Source organism: Arachis hypogaea, chromosome 12 (genome assembly GCF_003086295.3).
Source record: "Arachis hypogaea cultivar Tifrunner chromosome 12, arahy.Tifrunner.gnm2.J5K5, whole genome shotgun sequence".
Lineage (NCBI taxonomy): Eukaryota > Viridiplantae > Streptophyta > Magnoliopsida > Fabales > Fabaceae > Arachis > Arachis hypogaea.
This window is the reverse complement of record NC_092047.1, coordinates 119,116,327-119,132,217: the sequence shown is the minus strand read 5'-3', so window position 1 is coordinate 119,132,217 and position 15,891 is coordinate 119,116,327. Positions and strand designations below refer to the sequence as shown.

Here is a 15,891-nt window from a genome sequence, read left to right as displayed (position 1 = left end):
TATAGTAATAGCTATTTATTAGAATAATAAACATTATTAATTTATAATTATTAATTATTCATAGGTATTATGTAATAGAGATTACTAATAACGTACATTACTTATAAGGATAAATTATTAATTTTGTGAAATGTTACACTTAATTTCTCCCACTGATTTTAGTTTGCCTGGTTTGGGAAATGTTCCTTAAACGGCGTCCTTTTTTATTTTTATTAAAAAAACATGTGTATACATAGTAATTCTCTTACATTTGATATTCATCATATCTTTTTCATTTGCATTTGTTTTGTTACTTATTCATAGAAAAAGTGTGAACAGAACACTTTAAATCAGAGCAAGCAAGTTTACACACATACTGGAGGCTCCAAAACCTTGACACGAAAAAAAGACGAAGTGGTAATAAGTCATCCTTTGCATTAAGATTTCGATTAAGCTTCTTGAAAAATATTATTGTTTACTAAATTGTGTCAATATCAATGATATAGGAGAGAGAGCAAGAAAGGCCCGTTGGTAGAGGAGAGTTGTTTATCATGACTCATAAGAAAAGAGATGGCTCGTATATCCACCCCGATGCGCGTGTTGTTAGTGTAAGTCATGTTTGAAAATTTGAAGCAATATATAGCTTACTGTATATATCGTGCTACTGTTAACTTCTTCCTTTCCAATGCTGTATATTTTTAGGAAGCAATTTCAAATGTTGAGAGGCAGGATGGATCCTAAGCAGCTTTCACAGAATGACTCGTTAGCACAAGTTCTCGGAAAGGAGCACCTAGGACGAGTTCGTGCCCTAGGTGCTGGACCATGTCCCACCCAAATCTTTGGTAACGCTGCTGGAATACCATCGGGTTTTGTAGAGTCCAATGCAGAGGATAAGAGGATGATTGCAGAATTGACGGCTAAGCTAGAAGAAGAGCGGGCGAAGAGACAATCAAGACATAAGGTCTTGGGATATGTAGTCCAACAGTTAGGAGGCAATTTGCCAGTTGAGATTGCTGAAGAGCTGGCTTTTGTGGGCGGTACACCGGACTCGTTATGAGTAGGGCCATCTTCATCTGGAAACCACGACCCGCAACAAAAACTTTGAATTTCAATTAATGGTCTTGGATACCTTTTACATTTAAGTTGGTTTAGTATGTTAGGCTTATTTTATCCAACTTGAGCATTCTTACTTTATTTTGGATGATATTATAACAATTTCGTTATATATGTTATTTTTGCATAACTTTAATTTGGTTTGTTATGTTAATTGAGTTGTTTTACTTGGTTTAAATTAGTTAAAAAGTAAAAAAATTAAGGTTTAATAAACACTCTTTATCAAAATAGGTAAAATAATAGAAAATTTAAAATTTTAATGGAAAATTTGAATTTGGCGGCGGTTTTGAAACCGCCGCAACACTATAAATTTTTTTTTCTAGTCCGCCATTTAGCTGCGGTTTGTAACCGCCGCAAATTGGATAATAGCAATTCCTTTCACATACTGTGGCGGTTAATAACCGCCGCTAAACTTAAATGGCATTTTGCGGCGGTTATTCCAGCAGTTGATTAAAACCGCCGCAATCCGTTTTGCCGCGCCCTATCTTCCGGCGTTCCCAGGAACCGCCGCTAAATGGCGTTTTTGTTGTAGCGTGTTGTGAGATTTTTTACGATAAATTCAATAATAAGGACAAATCATTTTAATGAAACAGTTTGTTTCAATTAAATGTCTTGTCGCCAAATTTTTTTACAGAAAATTCAACAGTGATATTTCATTTTATTTAAATGTGTTTTACGCCACATTATTGCAACGGATTTAGTGTAAAAAATTACAATCGAATGATAATATTTGGCAAAAAAAAAGTAAATTGAGCAATTTCGATCAAATTTTACGTTGATAAATCCAACGATAATTATAGTAGAAAAAATTCGACAGTCATTAGCGTGTTTCTGATAATAAATTACCTTATCGTAATTAAATTATTTAAATTTGGATCCTTTAAATTTTGAATTTGTACTTTAGAAGGTAAAGTGTGATCTTCTACCCTTGAATAATTTTTCTCTCATATTTATTTTTTGTTCCACCTATAAAATAAATTGTAAGAAATCATCCTTTATTTTCTAAAGTAAAATTCAAAATTTAGAGGATCCAAATCCAAATTTTTTAACCTTACATTTTTATTCTAATCACTCTAGATTTTGCTATTCCATTTTTATTACACATGAAAAGTATACCGTAATTAAAATTAAAATTTGTGTTATGAAATAGTAATCACTCAAATTTCTTAACTTCGTTAAGAATAAATTAAAAAAAAATACTTAAACAGAGAATCTTATGCATAATAAAAAATCTTAATATTTAAATTTGCAAACAATGACTGAGACATGAAATCTACCAAGGAAAAAGATCAAATAATTAAGAAGCGCCATATATGAATTTGAACGAAATAGTCAAATAATAAATAATTATTACAGAAGTAATTATTGAATAATTTTCTGTAAAGTTCCAACAAAATTTAAAACTACTTGTAGTGGTAGGTCTAATGGAGGTAGCTATTAATGTTGGCATTGACAAATAAAGATAAAGGTTCCATTAAGACAAGACCTATATGAAAATATCATATAGCAATACTCCTAACTATGATTAGTGAATAATTAAGGGTGCTTATTATGGGATAAGTTCTTTATGTTTTCTTTTAACATTCTGCATATTATATTAATTGCATTTTTACCCAAAATGGTCAACTATTGTATAATAATATATACACCAAAATAATCTTGATTTAAAAGAAATATAAAAAATAAAAAAAACCTTTATTTAGAAATGGTTTGGTCTTCCATAAAGCTAGGATAAGGATACATACAAATTCAAATTTAGAAAGAAAATAAGCTTAAATGTTTGGTTCATCAAAATTGTGATAATAATTAATATTTATGGAACAAATTTTAATTATTTAAATGATCAAAATTTAAATATTTATGTCAAATTTAAATATTTATGTATCCTTATCAAAATTGTGATAAGGATACATAAATATTTATCCAACAAATTTTAATTATCAAAGAAAATTTTGAAACAACTTTAAAAATATATATTTTATGGAACATTTATCATAAAATAAAACCTATTTTCCCAACTGCTAGTGCAGTGGTTGAAGATGTGTTTCAATTTCAAAGTACACATTAAATATTTCTAATTGTAACCATATTGATAGGTTAATGGAACTTGGATGAAAATGACATTATCACAATTTAGGGTATCCCAATTAATTAACTCTTCCATAAGCATCGTTGACTCCATTATTATTCTAAATCTTGCATAATATTATACTTGAACTAAGACTATAATTTAATTATATGCTCCAATTGTTTTATTAGTTCATCGCAATTAGAGCTAGATTCTGTTAGAATAATTAGCTGCAAATTTTGGGTTTGAATCTATAGTACTCATTATTAATAGTTATAGTTACTATTTACTAAAGGCAAGAGTTTTCAAAAATTTATGACTAGTCCGAAAATTCTGTTGAAGGTTGGAACAACTTTCTTTTGTAGGTAACCTACTTATTGTTTAAGTAATCTATTATTATTATTATTATTATTATTATTGTTATTATTGTTATTATTATTACAAGAAAATTTTGACATTGAAAGGGTGAGAACCATCAGTGAACCCTTGACATCTTTGAACTAAGGTTAGTTGACTTCAATCAACTATGTTATATTTACACAAAAAAATTAGTTACTAAAGTAATTAATCATATAAAAAATAAATTAAAATATAAAACACATTAAAATATAAAAAATAACATTTATTAATTATTATGTTCACGTAAAAAAATTAGTTATCGAATCAATTATCATATATTTATATATAAATATATATTATTTAATTTAATTTATTTTTAATATATTTTTATTTTAATATATATTTTATATAAATAACTATTTTTTAATATATATTTTGTATGATTGTATATTTAAACACAAATACACATGATGATTAATTTAGTTAGTGTCTAAATTTGTGTGTACGCATAATATTTTTGTAGTTAAATATAAGTGCAACAAAACAAAAATGATGACCTTAAACAACATTTTTGCAATAATTAATAATTAAGTGGTTACCTTAGCCTTGACATTTTCTTTATTTATATTTTTCTATTAATTTCGCAAACACTCAAATAATAATGTAAGTGTCAATTTTTTTTTAAATTTGATTGACCCTAAACAAATATTAATTTAGAAAAAAATCACTAGAAGTCATTACATTAAGATTCATTGTCATTTGTCACATTAAAACTCAAAAGTGATTATTAGCTCATCTTTGTGTTAGAGTCCAAAATCCTCATGCTACAATTAACTTGTGTCAGAAGGGAAGTAGTTCCAATTATTTAATATATATATATATATATATATATATTGATCGATTCTTCATAGAATCATAATGATTTCATGAGTCTTTCCTTAATAAAACGAAGAACTTCATCAACATTCACCGTCCAAGCAACTGAAACTGGGGAATAACCTGTCCATGGATTACTTGTATTCCATCTGCATGTAAGAAAAAAATAAAAAATAAAAAATAAAAAATTTATCATAAAATTTAAAAAATAATGATACTTGTACTTATTTTGTATCTTATATTAGGTCAACTTACACTTCTATCTCTAAATAAGGACTCAATTTAAAGTGATCAGAAATTCAGTTGACTTAATCTAGACGTAATGAATGAATTATTTAAATATATTTTTCCAAAATGCCCATTATTTTCCTTGTTTGTCTAGTATTCGAACATCTGACAATTGCTTAAGCAGACAAATGAGCTGACCACTCGACCAACCCAAATTAGTTATCTTTGTTACTATATGTAATCCTATTTAAATCTTAAATTATAAATCCTAAAATTTAAAATTTGTAGCTCTGTAGGTGCAGGCCCAATTGAAGGCCCACTCTATTCAAGTGTAAACTAGTTTTAAATTTGATCATATTTCAAGACCAGAAAAAAATTTGATCATACTTTTTTAGTCCTAGGTCCATAATTGTATGTCCCTCACAAATGCCTTGTGTCTCTACTCTCATTACCCCCTTCTTATAAGTAAATAAATCTGGGTGCACAAGTGCCACAAAAGAGACAGGGTCATGAAGGAAAATTCCTGAAACCATATAACAAAATAAATAAATTATTAATGAATAAATTAAAGATATATTGTCCCTTAAAAAAAAAGCACCAAAACAAAATAATTTGTGAAATTACCATAGAAACCATCAGAATTAACATGCCAATCCCTATAGAATTTGCACATGTTACTCAATAAATGTGCATACTTTCCTCTGGATTCCTTCAATTTAAGGAGGTCAGCATCTGAAAAGTGAAAAATATATATTGATCCATACAAATTAAATTGGAGAAAATAAATTATATATTGATTATTGTGATATGATCCCATCACCTGTGAATTTGATTTGGGTTGTAATGTTTAATCCAACAACAACAATGTTAGCTCCAGAGGTAAACACAATATCTGCTGCTTCTGGGTCTCCATAGATCTTCAAATAATTAAATAGAATAAGGAGGACATGAAATTTGACCAAATTAACTTTTGTGTATTTTATTTTTTATGATGATTTACCTATAAATACCCATTGCATTAATAGACAATATGAAAAAAATTTATACTTATGAAAAAAAAAGTTTAATTACTCTGTTGGTCCTATAGTTTCGCAAAATTTTTAATTAGGTTCCTATACTTTTTTTTCTTTTTAATTGAGTCCCTATACCAATTTTTTTTTTCAATTGAGTCTCTACACTTTTTTTTTTCTTTTTATTTGAGTCCCTGCACCAATTTTTTTTTTAGTTGGGTCCCTATATAATGAAGCCAATTACTACTAAGAGGGACCTAATTGAAAAAAAATTTAGTGCAGGGACCAATTAAAAAGAAAAAAATATAGGGACCTAATTGAAAATTTTACGAAATTATAAAGACCAACAGAGTAATTAAATCGAAAAAAAAATTGACCAAATATTGACATATAAGCAAAAATAACGAATTCTCAAATTTATTAATTAAAAAATAATCTAAAATATATGAATCTGATGAAATGGTCGTATATAATTATTTATGTTGTTAGTGCATCAAAATTAAACTCTAAAAACTATAGATATAATATATGATCACTCACATTTGCTTCTGCAGCAGGATTAACATTCCCTAAGGCCAAAACAGAACCACCAAGTACAACTATTTTCTTCACCTTGCTTGCAAAAGAAGAATCCCTTTTGATGGCCTGAAAATAAAAAGTTAATTTTTAAAAATAAAAATAAAAATTCAGGGGCCATAAAAAATTTCACTAGTTAATGACTTATCAATAATTACCAAAGCTAAGTTTGTTAAAGGTCCAAGTGCTAGAACAGATACTTGACCAGGATATTCTGAAATTTTCTCCACTAAAAATTCAGAAGCAAACTTGTCAATTTTCTTAGCTTTTGGTGGTGCCAAGAACATATTTCCCAATCCATCAGAACCATGAATTGAATCAGCAACCCTAGGAATTCCACCCTTTTATCATAATATAATAAATCATTATTTAAGACTAAAAAATAAATAATAAAAATAGGACATGATGAAATACAAACTATATCTCACATATATATAATAATGTTACCAAAAAAAAAAAAAGGTTTCGACATTAGTATTCAAAATTCAATAAAAGACTTAATATTATCAAATTGGTGTGATATTTCATTTTCACTTAAATTTGGAAAAACAAAAAGGAAAATAAAATAAAATAATTATACAAATTATATTATGCAAACCTAAGTAGATGTCTGAAGGATGAAACCTATATATCAAGGTGAAAACTCAGATGCAGTCGACTTTACATGAAATTGATAGTTGAGAGTTGTTAAATGATTTGACTGATTTAATTAAATTTTCATATAACGGCTCTCAACTATCAACTTTACATGAAGTTGACTGCACTTGAGTTTTTACCATATATCAAGGGTTTTAGCGTGAGTATAAAATTTGATCCATAAACTTAATTATATATCCCTTTTGAAATTCCAATCCAAATATATGAATTATAAAATATAATTAATCACCTTAAGTGGTTCAGGGCTGCCTTCTGCTACTGGAACATTTTGATGTCCTGCAAGCTCACACTGCATAATTTTGTTTACTATCAAAAATATAATTAATTAATTATATTGGTGAAATCTATAGTAACTATTATTATGGTGGTTATAATGCTTACATAAATTTATAACACTTAAAAAAGTGTTACTAAAATTAAAGTAATATTTTTTTACCTTTTTATCATAACATTTTTTTTAAAACTAAAAGTAGTTCTAAATATTAAAAAATATTACAAAACATTATGATATAACCACTATAACATGCACCTTATATTATGATCTGTTTCAGAATTATTAGAGGCTAAAAATAAATCAAGACATACCAAAAGAAGAGCATTGTGTGTGGCACCTTGTGTGGTAACATTACCAAAAATGGTGGTCATGCCTATGATCTCCACCTCTGGACTCTCAAATGCCATCATAATTGTAATGCTATCATCTTCATATTAAAAAAAAGGGGCCAAAATTCACCATGACAATTATTTGGAGGGATTCTTATAATATTATAATTGGTCTACCAACTGTCAAGTTCAAAAATAATTCTATTATTTACTTTTTTACTTATCATAAGAACAACATTGTTATTTTGGTCTAAGAATTGGACATAAGTCACTAATTTATTGGATCAATCAAATTATTTATAATCATATATATAAAGTGGTACTATGGTGAAAGTTTTTGCTCAAATCATGATTAGAAATTTTGCAAATTTTTAATCGAAACCAAATATGCTACTACATCGTCCATCTAATAATAAGTGAGTTGTGTAGTAAAATATCTTTTCCCCAAAAATTATATATCATTTGCTAATATTTATGAAATATTAATTTTGAGTAGATATATATAGAAATTAGGAAATGAACTCACCAATTCCAGGGTCAGTATCAATGATGAGCTTCTGGGGTTCATGGAGTAGAGAATTCGCCATGGGAGTTGGTAAGAGATTTATGATAATTTGTGAAGGAAAGTGGGAATGATTTGTATGTGTGTATCACAAAGCAAAATGAATATATATATTGTAGTGACATTTATAATTAAAAAAAAAGGTGAAAAGAAAATGAGGATGTATTGTAGTGACAAAGTTAGGCACTTAGGTCACTAGCCTTTTATTTTATTTTCCTTTACAGACTTTAGATCAATCATGTGAAGATATGTTAGTTGTTGAATATTATGATGCTGGTTTCAAATCTCTATCAAAATATGATTTAATATTAATATAATTTATGGACTTAACAAGAGGTTAGATTTATGTTTAAAATTTTAGAGAAGATAACATAATGTTATATATATTTGTAAGGTTTAATTACTTTTTTTTGTCCTTATAGTCTTACTGAATTTTTTATTAGGTTTATATACTTTTTTTAATTTTATAATTAAGTTTTTTGTAATCTAAAAAATATTAGAGTTAACTGAATATTTTTTCGTAAATTAAAAGTATTCATAAATAAAAATCTAACTAGATCTTTGACTGTATATATTTTAAAAGAAACATTATGTTAATTTTAACGTTTTTAATATAAAAAAATATAATTATAAAATTAAAAACAGTATAGAGATCTAATAAAAAAATATAAAAATTTAATTAAAAATTTAATAAAACTATAAAAATTAATAGAATAATTAAATTTATTTATTCTTTTTCACGAAAAAAACATTAAAATTGCTACCCGAAAAGGAAAAGTTTTTTTTTTTCGTCTTGAAATGGAAAAGCTTTTAACGTATTAATATCTTGAGCTGGTGACAGTATGGGCTTTGTCAGCATTCAACAAATCCTCTCTCTCTCTCTCTCTGGTTTTTTTAACGATAAGACAACGAACTTTATCTGAATTTCAGAAGTTTAATGATAATCTTTCCCCAGAAAAGATACAGCTTTTACATTAAGCTTCTTTATTTTATTTTTTCTTAAACTAATATAAGCTTTTCTTTTGATTCTCAAGCTTTACTAAATTTGATGATGTGATTAATTTACACATAATAGAAGCATAAAAGTGAAACAACTCATTCATCAAGTTGAAAAGTCGAATATCTTGTAAACATATAATTCAATCTAATTTAGATTAATTTTGACGCAAGTGTAGCGAGTTTTATATTTATTTGTAACTTTTTAGACGATTATAGTAATAGTAAAAAGAAATTCTTTATGGGATAGTTATACATAATTAGATGAATGACTATTTCTATGATCATCATGTGGGAAAAAAAAAACTTTATACAGATAACTCAAGGATCATATTCAAATTAAATTAATTTTGTTTTGTGGCCAAAATACAAAATGTATAGGAGTTTCGTTTAGATTTGGCTTTTTTTTTAACTGCTTTATTTTTGGCATAAGCTTCTGGCCGTTCCATGCCAAGGATGACTTGGAAGATAAGAATTAAATCTAATTACGGATCCTTGTGGTGTCATAATATTTGGAAAGGAATTAAAAAATGATAGTACAAATTATCAATTTTTGTTTCGATGCCAGCTGAGATCCTAAATGATCCTACAATCCAATCCCACTTGAAATTATAAATTTATAATAATATATAATGAAGCAATAATTTAGACAGCGAATAATTATCTTGAGTGCACCATAGTTTAACATTGTCCATGTGCGATCCGTTTTAATTAGTTTATTAAACTTAGTGTTGAACAAAAAAAAGTTTAAAATTGATTATTTATATATGATCTTTTCCACACAGGTTATGAGGTACGAACATTACTTTATATGAACAGAAAATCAGAAGAAACTATTCAAGATTTCAAGGTGATTTGAATGTTAAAATATTTGTTAAAAGGAGAATGTACAGATGGGGAAATGCTTACTACAAGTTAGAAGAAATCTTTTTTTTTTTTTTACTCTTGTGATAATTTGATGCCATGAAGTGGGAGAGTGGATGATGAGCATTTTAGGTAACAAATGTTGTGAAATGTTTCTAGATTCTTTTTGGGGGCATATGATGCTTACAAAAAGGAAATAAATCAAATAAATAAATACTATAAAATAAACTTTTGTGATGATTTGATTCCATGAGGTGGAAGAGTAGCGAATGATTTACGGTTTAGGTTTTAGACTTTAGAGTTTAGCTTTTGCGACGCTTCTTGGAGCAAGACACTTGGAACAAAATTACAAAAATTAGATCCAAGACATGAATTCAACGGGAACAAATCTTTTTTACAAAAGATGGGGAATTGGAAATACTCAAATGCTTCAAAGTTCATGGTGTTCCTCATGATCAAAGAAATAAAAAGCAACACTTTTCTTGCCATAATTTTGGTTGAGTAAAAGTGTAGAACCCCTTTAAAGCATTCCTAGAACTACAATTCAAGTGGCAAGATAATAATGATTATAAACGTCATTTGTGACTACAATGCACACAAGAAAACCTGCTTGGTTCAATTCAATATAAATTTTAGTTACCTTTCCGAAGGGGTTTCTCCTTGATTTTGTAATACATAAACACTCTGCACCTCTCGTCAGTTTTTAGGGTTGGGAGAGCCAAGGGCATTCAAGGGTGTCTTTGCCTGGCTACCCTTTGCGCCACCAGATGCTTTGCCAGCAGAGCCCCTAGCATGTGCTGCCTCCGCTGCTACCATTGATTTCTTCATCTGTTGAACATATAACAAATAAAAAAAAAATAATTATAATAATAATCACAACTATTCATCTAACAGGTAAAAAATATAATTACTAGATTAAAGTGAAAGAAAGAAAAAACACTTACAGCCGCTAGTCGCTCCTTGTGAATATCACTTGCAACCTGCAAAAGAAGGATAATTATTCCAGGAAGTGTCATATTCCAAGTTTTCTCTACAAAGACGAAGATGCGGAGTTAAATGTGAAATGTGCTGAAACCAAACTCTGAGCAAGAAAAAAATTTCTAATCACTAACCTAGATGTAAAAGTATGTCTTTTGCTTCCAAAGTTGTTGATTTCCGATGCTTAGCTAGCGAGCAACCAGATTTTGTTATCTATTGAAAGGATAGAAAATCATTAGTCCAAACCATAAAACTAGTATTAAGGAGAGGGAAATGAATCAAGATAAATGGATCATCTGAAAAAGACAAGATTGCTTGTGTGGTTAGTTTATTTCTATAAATATGTAATGCAAAACCAAATATCTGATCTACTTTCATATGCATATATCGTAGAAATCTTGTACAACTCCTGGTTCAAGTAAATGAGATGAAAAAATCAGCTTTATAGAGAAACCAAAGAACAATAAATAAATAAATAAATCAATAATAACAGATAGACTTAACAAATTTTATTGAATTGCAAAAATTTGGACAAAGTTTTCCAACAGTTCACTGAACACAATTGAGTTAAAGGTAATTTACTCACAGACTCTAGAAAATTTTCTGCAATATCGACAAGAATGTCTGCGACATCAGGATCCAACTTCTCGGCTGGATCGACCTGCCAATAAAGTAGAAGTGTAAATATAGGAAACAAAAGTAACACATTCATGAAACTAGGGATTGGACAGCCAAACAGATTTATAGTAAAATTATCAAAATTGAACTGCCTTGTGCCATATTGCATTCCGTAATTCAAATTTTGACTTATCCGCTGAACAAAATAGAGAAGCATTGCAGACCTGACTTACTAGCTCATGGATGCTTCTTTTGCTGAGAACACTATTACAAGGTTCATCAGTATCCACAGTAGCTAATCTACTTTGAATTCCTGGTTGAGCTGCAGCGGATTGAGCAGCCACAAGAGTTGAAGGTTTCTGATTTCCTGGGACCTGTAGCCTTGTAACCTGCTGCTGCTGAGGGACGTGTGGAGCCCTTGATGCGGGAACTTGTTGCCCAAAATGCTCCTGTGGTTGATTAGATGGCAAAGATGGTTGCGCCTGTGATGCTGTTGGTGTAGACTGCTGCTGCTGAGGAATGTGGGCCCTTTGCTGCAAGGATGCTGGTGGGTTTACTTGCTGCGGGTGCTGCCTATAAGAAGAGGTCGGCAAAGGAGGCTTCCCCTGTGGTCCAGATGACAACCACGGCTGATTAAGTGACTACATACTTTGAGGTACACTTGGAGATGGTGTTGCAGGTGTTCCCACTGATGAGGTTCTTATAAGTCCATGCCCTTGGAAGCTCTAAAGAAAACATGACAAATTGCAAAATCACTGACCAACATTATTTTTCTGTATGTTTACATACAAAGCTCAGGCATTGCAACAGAAGACATATGAAGTGAGAAATCCTCTTAAATAACATGAGTTGAAACAGCTAAAAGAGATATTCTTATTCTTAATATATAGCTATACGCACACTCACAAATCACTGTAGTAAAATATCAATCAGTTGCTTATATTTTGAAACATATCACACTCCTCAAAACCCGTTGCCACTATCTCTCTGACTAGAAAAAGCAAAAACTACCAAAACAAATAAGCGAAAAGCATACAAGCATGCTCAAAGTCATAAAATTTACTTTTACAAAGTTGCAGAGGAATGTAGCGAAAAAGCAAAGACTAACTTGCGAAACAGTAGTTGGACTATTCTGTGCAGGGGGTGGTGGTCTGAGAGATGATTGAACAGGTCTATGTTGATGTGCAGGTATCCCACCTGGCCGCATTTGTGATCCGGATCCAAGCGAACCCAACATTCCCATTCCTTGCATTGGTGGTCTCATTCACTCTCACCTAAACATTTCAAACAACTAGTGAAACAGAATGGGGCACATTTAGATCAACTTCCTAAATACGGAAAGGGGAAAAGAATCTTTTAATATAAGTAAAATGCAGGAACTCAAGCTCAAGCAACTCTATATGCTCCCAGAAAAGCAAGAGCTCATTGTTTCCTAATTCTACTTTTGTGAAATTTATCCAACTAAACTCCCCAATCTATATCCAGTGACTATTTCCCATTCTAAGTTTGATTGTTTTTCTACAAAGAGGTTGAATCAATCCTTTTGAGTGTTTAACTACCAAATAACCAAATACATTAGCCCTTAAACAGGGTTAATACGATACTGTCTCTAATTATTGAGGACTACACTTACGAGTTTTGATCTTGCCAGTGACTAGTGTATTCAAAGTTGTTCTATTCAACTACCACTCAATACTAAGTACTAACTACTCAACCAATCCTTTAACTGTTCGGTTAATAACTAACAAGCTAACTATAACTAGTTATGTGCCTATAAAATCAATAAACCAGCATTGATTTCACGAAGATTCTACACCAAAATTTCCAAACAGTTGGGGGGAAAATTGGGGCCTATACCTGAGAAGATGCATTATTGGAGGCAGATTCTCCGATGCCAACTTCGGTTCGGCCCAAACCACCGAAATGCTGACCAAAGGAAGAGGAGAATGGCGGAGGGGAAGGGCTCTGGTGGTGTGCGGGCACACCGATCGCCATGCCGCCACGCGGAGCGGCAGAAACGGACGGAGAGGCAGAGGATTGCGAAGGAGGAGGAGCAGCGGCAGAGGAATATGGAGGGAGTGACGAGAAGTGAGAGTGAGGCTGATGCTGCTGCGGCGGTTGCGGTGGCGGGTTGCGGCTGAAGGAAGGAGGAGGGTGGCGAGGTTGAGGAGGGGCTGGGGATGGTGCGAGGGGTTGGAGGTTTTGTTGGGATTTGTACGGAGCTAGGGTTTGGATTTGGGGGAGCTGAAGGAGAAGATGGAGGGAGAGACGAAGAAGGAGAAGGAGAAGGTGGAGGTTGTGATTGTGGTGGTGGTGATGGTGATGGTGATGGTGATGGTGATGGTGATGGTGATGGTTGAGGAGGTTGCGGCGGCGAGGGTTCGGCAGCGGTTGGGGCGGTAGTTGTTGGGGCTGTGGGGACCGCTGGTTGAGGATCCATGGTGGTTGATGCAGCTGCAGTTACTCGAAACCGAATTTCAAAAGCATTAAGAAAGACTATTGCCTATTGATATACCACGAAATATGAATTATTAATTCTTATTATTATTAATATTATTAATAAATAATCAAATAATTATAATTTAAATTATTTTATTTGTAGATAAAAAAATCTAAACGATAACCATGTTTGACATTATATATGCACCAAATATTCATGCAGATATTATTATATTGAGTAATTATTCCAAGATATCTTAATTTCTATCTTTATTATTCTTTCTAAAGCCCAAACTTAATTTCTATCTTTATTATGATGCGCTTTATGATTCTGTAAAAATTAAAATACACACGTTTTAATTTTTATAAAAAAGTAATTCTTATCTCTTAACATTTATATTTAAATAATTTAGACACAAAATTTATTATCATCATATAACTGTCTAATATCATTAGATTTAAATTCAAATTATTGGTATTTATTTAAAGTGAACTAACTAATAAATCAATTCAAATTATTTGACTTATTTGATTATTTCTATTTTTTAGACTTAATTTAATATTTAAATAATTAGATACCAATTTTCAGTTAAGATATAATTGGTTTAGATAATAATTCTGACAAAATTATCTTTACAAAAGATACGCTAACTTAATTGTTAAAATATACTCTATAATTTATCTAGTTAATGTATTATTTATTACTATTTTATTCGATTTGTATGAATAATAACATATATAACTAAAAATAACTAATTGTTTTATTCATTTTATCTTTTCAAATTGAAATTTAAAAAGTTGTTACAAATGAATTTAGAGTTTAAATTAAATTTTAAATTAGTTACTTTAAATTAGACACATTCATTTTTCAAAAACTCAAAATCATTAAAAAAAATTCATAAAATATTTACACCGCACGACATCTTATTTGTAGCGGTTCGGATAAACAACCCTACTAAAAATAAATTGATTCGTATTAAATACCGAGTATATATTATTAGCTCTATATATACACGATGAAATATAAATTATTATTAATATTTATAATTTAAATTATTTTATTTGTAGATAAAAAAAATCTAAATCATGTTTGACATTATAGCAACGCATAAAAAATAGTATACATGCACCAAATATGCATGCAGATATTATATTGAGTAATTATTCCACGATATCTTAATTTCTATCTTTATTATTCTTTGCCAAAGCCCAAACTCAATTGACATAGGCTTGGTTTGGTAAAGCTTTTTGAAGATGTGCTTGTACCTTTTAAAAGTTCAAGCTCTTCATTTTGTGTTTGGTAAATCAAAAAGATCATGTGCTTGTGCTTGCAGCTTTTAAAAGATCGGGGTACTTTTGAAAGCACCTAGAATAGAGCTTTTCAAAGTTGGCTTGTGCTTTTCAAAATTTAAAAGTCTAATATAACCTCATATGTTAACTAATTTTCAAATTTAATGTTTGCATTTATGTCTATTATAGTATTTTTAAATTTTAAAAGCTATTTTACCAAACAAAATTGAGGCGCCTGATTCAATACTCCTGGAAGGTTTGGAGTATTAAAACTCTTTTTAAAGAGTTAAACAAAAGTTAACGTATTTGTAGTTTTAGTATTCTTTAATTAAGAAGAGAGAGAAGAATCATCATTTAATTATTAAGGAAAGAGAAAAAAATTAACATTAAATTCTATTTGGATTAAATTTTTTGTTTTAATTTAAATTTATTTTATTTTTAAATTAATATTAAATTATTATAAAATTATGATAAAAATAAAAATTTAAAAGAATTAAAAAGATATAATACTCTTATTATTCTAAAATTTTTTTATTTAAACAAACATATTCATATTATTTTAAAATTAATATGAATAAATTAAATTTTAAATAAATATATTCATCTTATTTTAAATAAATGTTCTCATATTATTTTTTTAAAACGATTAAACATGATTTTTAAATATTTCAACAAAAGAGATAGATATATGTAAT

The 15,891-nt window shown here is 29.5% G+C and overlaps 1 protein-coding gene and 1 pseudogene across 3 annotated transcripts; both read right to left on the bottom strand.

The window, feature by feature from the left end:
- Nucleotides 1-4,207: 4,207 nt before the first annotated feature.
- Nucleotides 4,208-8,181, bottom strand: LOC112728854 (uridine nucleosidase 1-like). 3 transcript variants are annotated; one of them, XM_025779164.3, is made up of 9 exons: nt 7,976-8,181; nt 7,432-7,547; nt 7,076-7,135; nt 6,348-6,530; nt 6,154-6,258; nt 5,424-5,520; nt 5,228-5,335; nt 4,991-5,126; nt 4,208-4,524 (listed from the first exon to the last, which is right to left on the bottom strand). In XM_025779164.3, the coding sequence occupies exons 1-9, from the start codon at nt 8,034-8,036 to the stop codon at nt 4,413-4,415; spliced, it is 978 nt and encodes a 325-aa protein (XP_025634949.1). In that variant the 5' UTR covers nt 8,037-8,181; the 3' UTR covers nt 4,208-4,412. The 3 variants fall into 3 exon arrangements, with proteins under 3 accessions (XP_025634949.1, XP_025634950.1, XP_025634951.1); XM_025779165.3 differs by having other exon boundaries at nt 7,432-7,629; nt 7,976-8,107; XM_025779166.3 differs by having other exon boundaries at nt 7,076-7,152; nt 7,976-8,092.
- Nucleotides 8,182-10,217: 2,036 nt separating this feature from the next.
- Nucleotides 10,218-13,929, bottom strand: LOC112728853 (transcription initiation factor TFIID subunit 12-like; annotated as a pseudogene).
- Nucleotides 13,930-15,891: the final 1,962 nt, after the last annotated feature.

Excerpts from the sequence above, each read along its gene's own strand:
- LOC112728854 (XM_025779164.3), bottom strand. The coding sequence starts at position 8,036 with ATGGCGAATTCTCTACTCCATGAACCCCAGAAGCTCATCATTGATACT. Across the intron at positions 6,259-6,347 it reads CTTTAACAAACTTAGCTTTG|GCCATCAAAAGGGATTCTTC; the intron begins GTAATTATTGAT and ends TTTTATTTTCAG. Across the intron at positions 5,127-5,227 it reads TAATTCTGATGGTTTCTATG|GAATTTTCCTTCATGACCCT; the intron begins GTAATTTCACAA and ends ATATGGTTTCAG.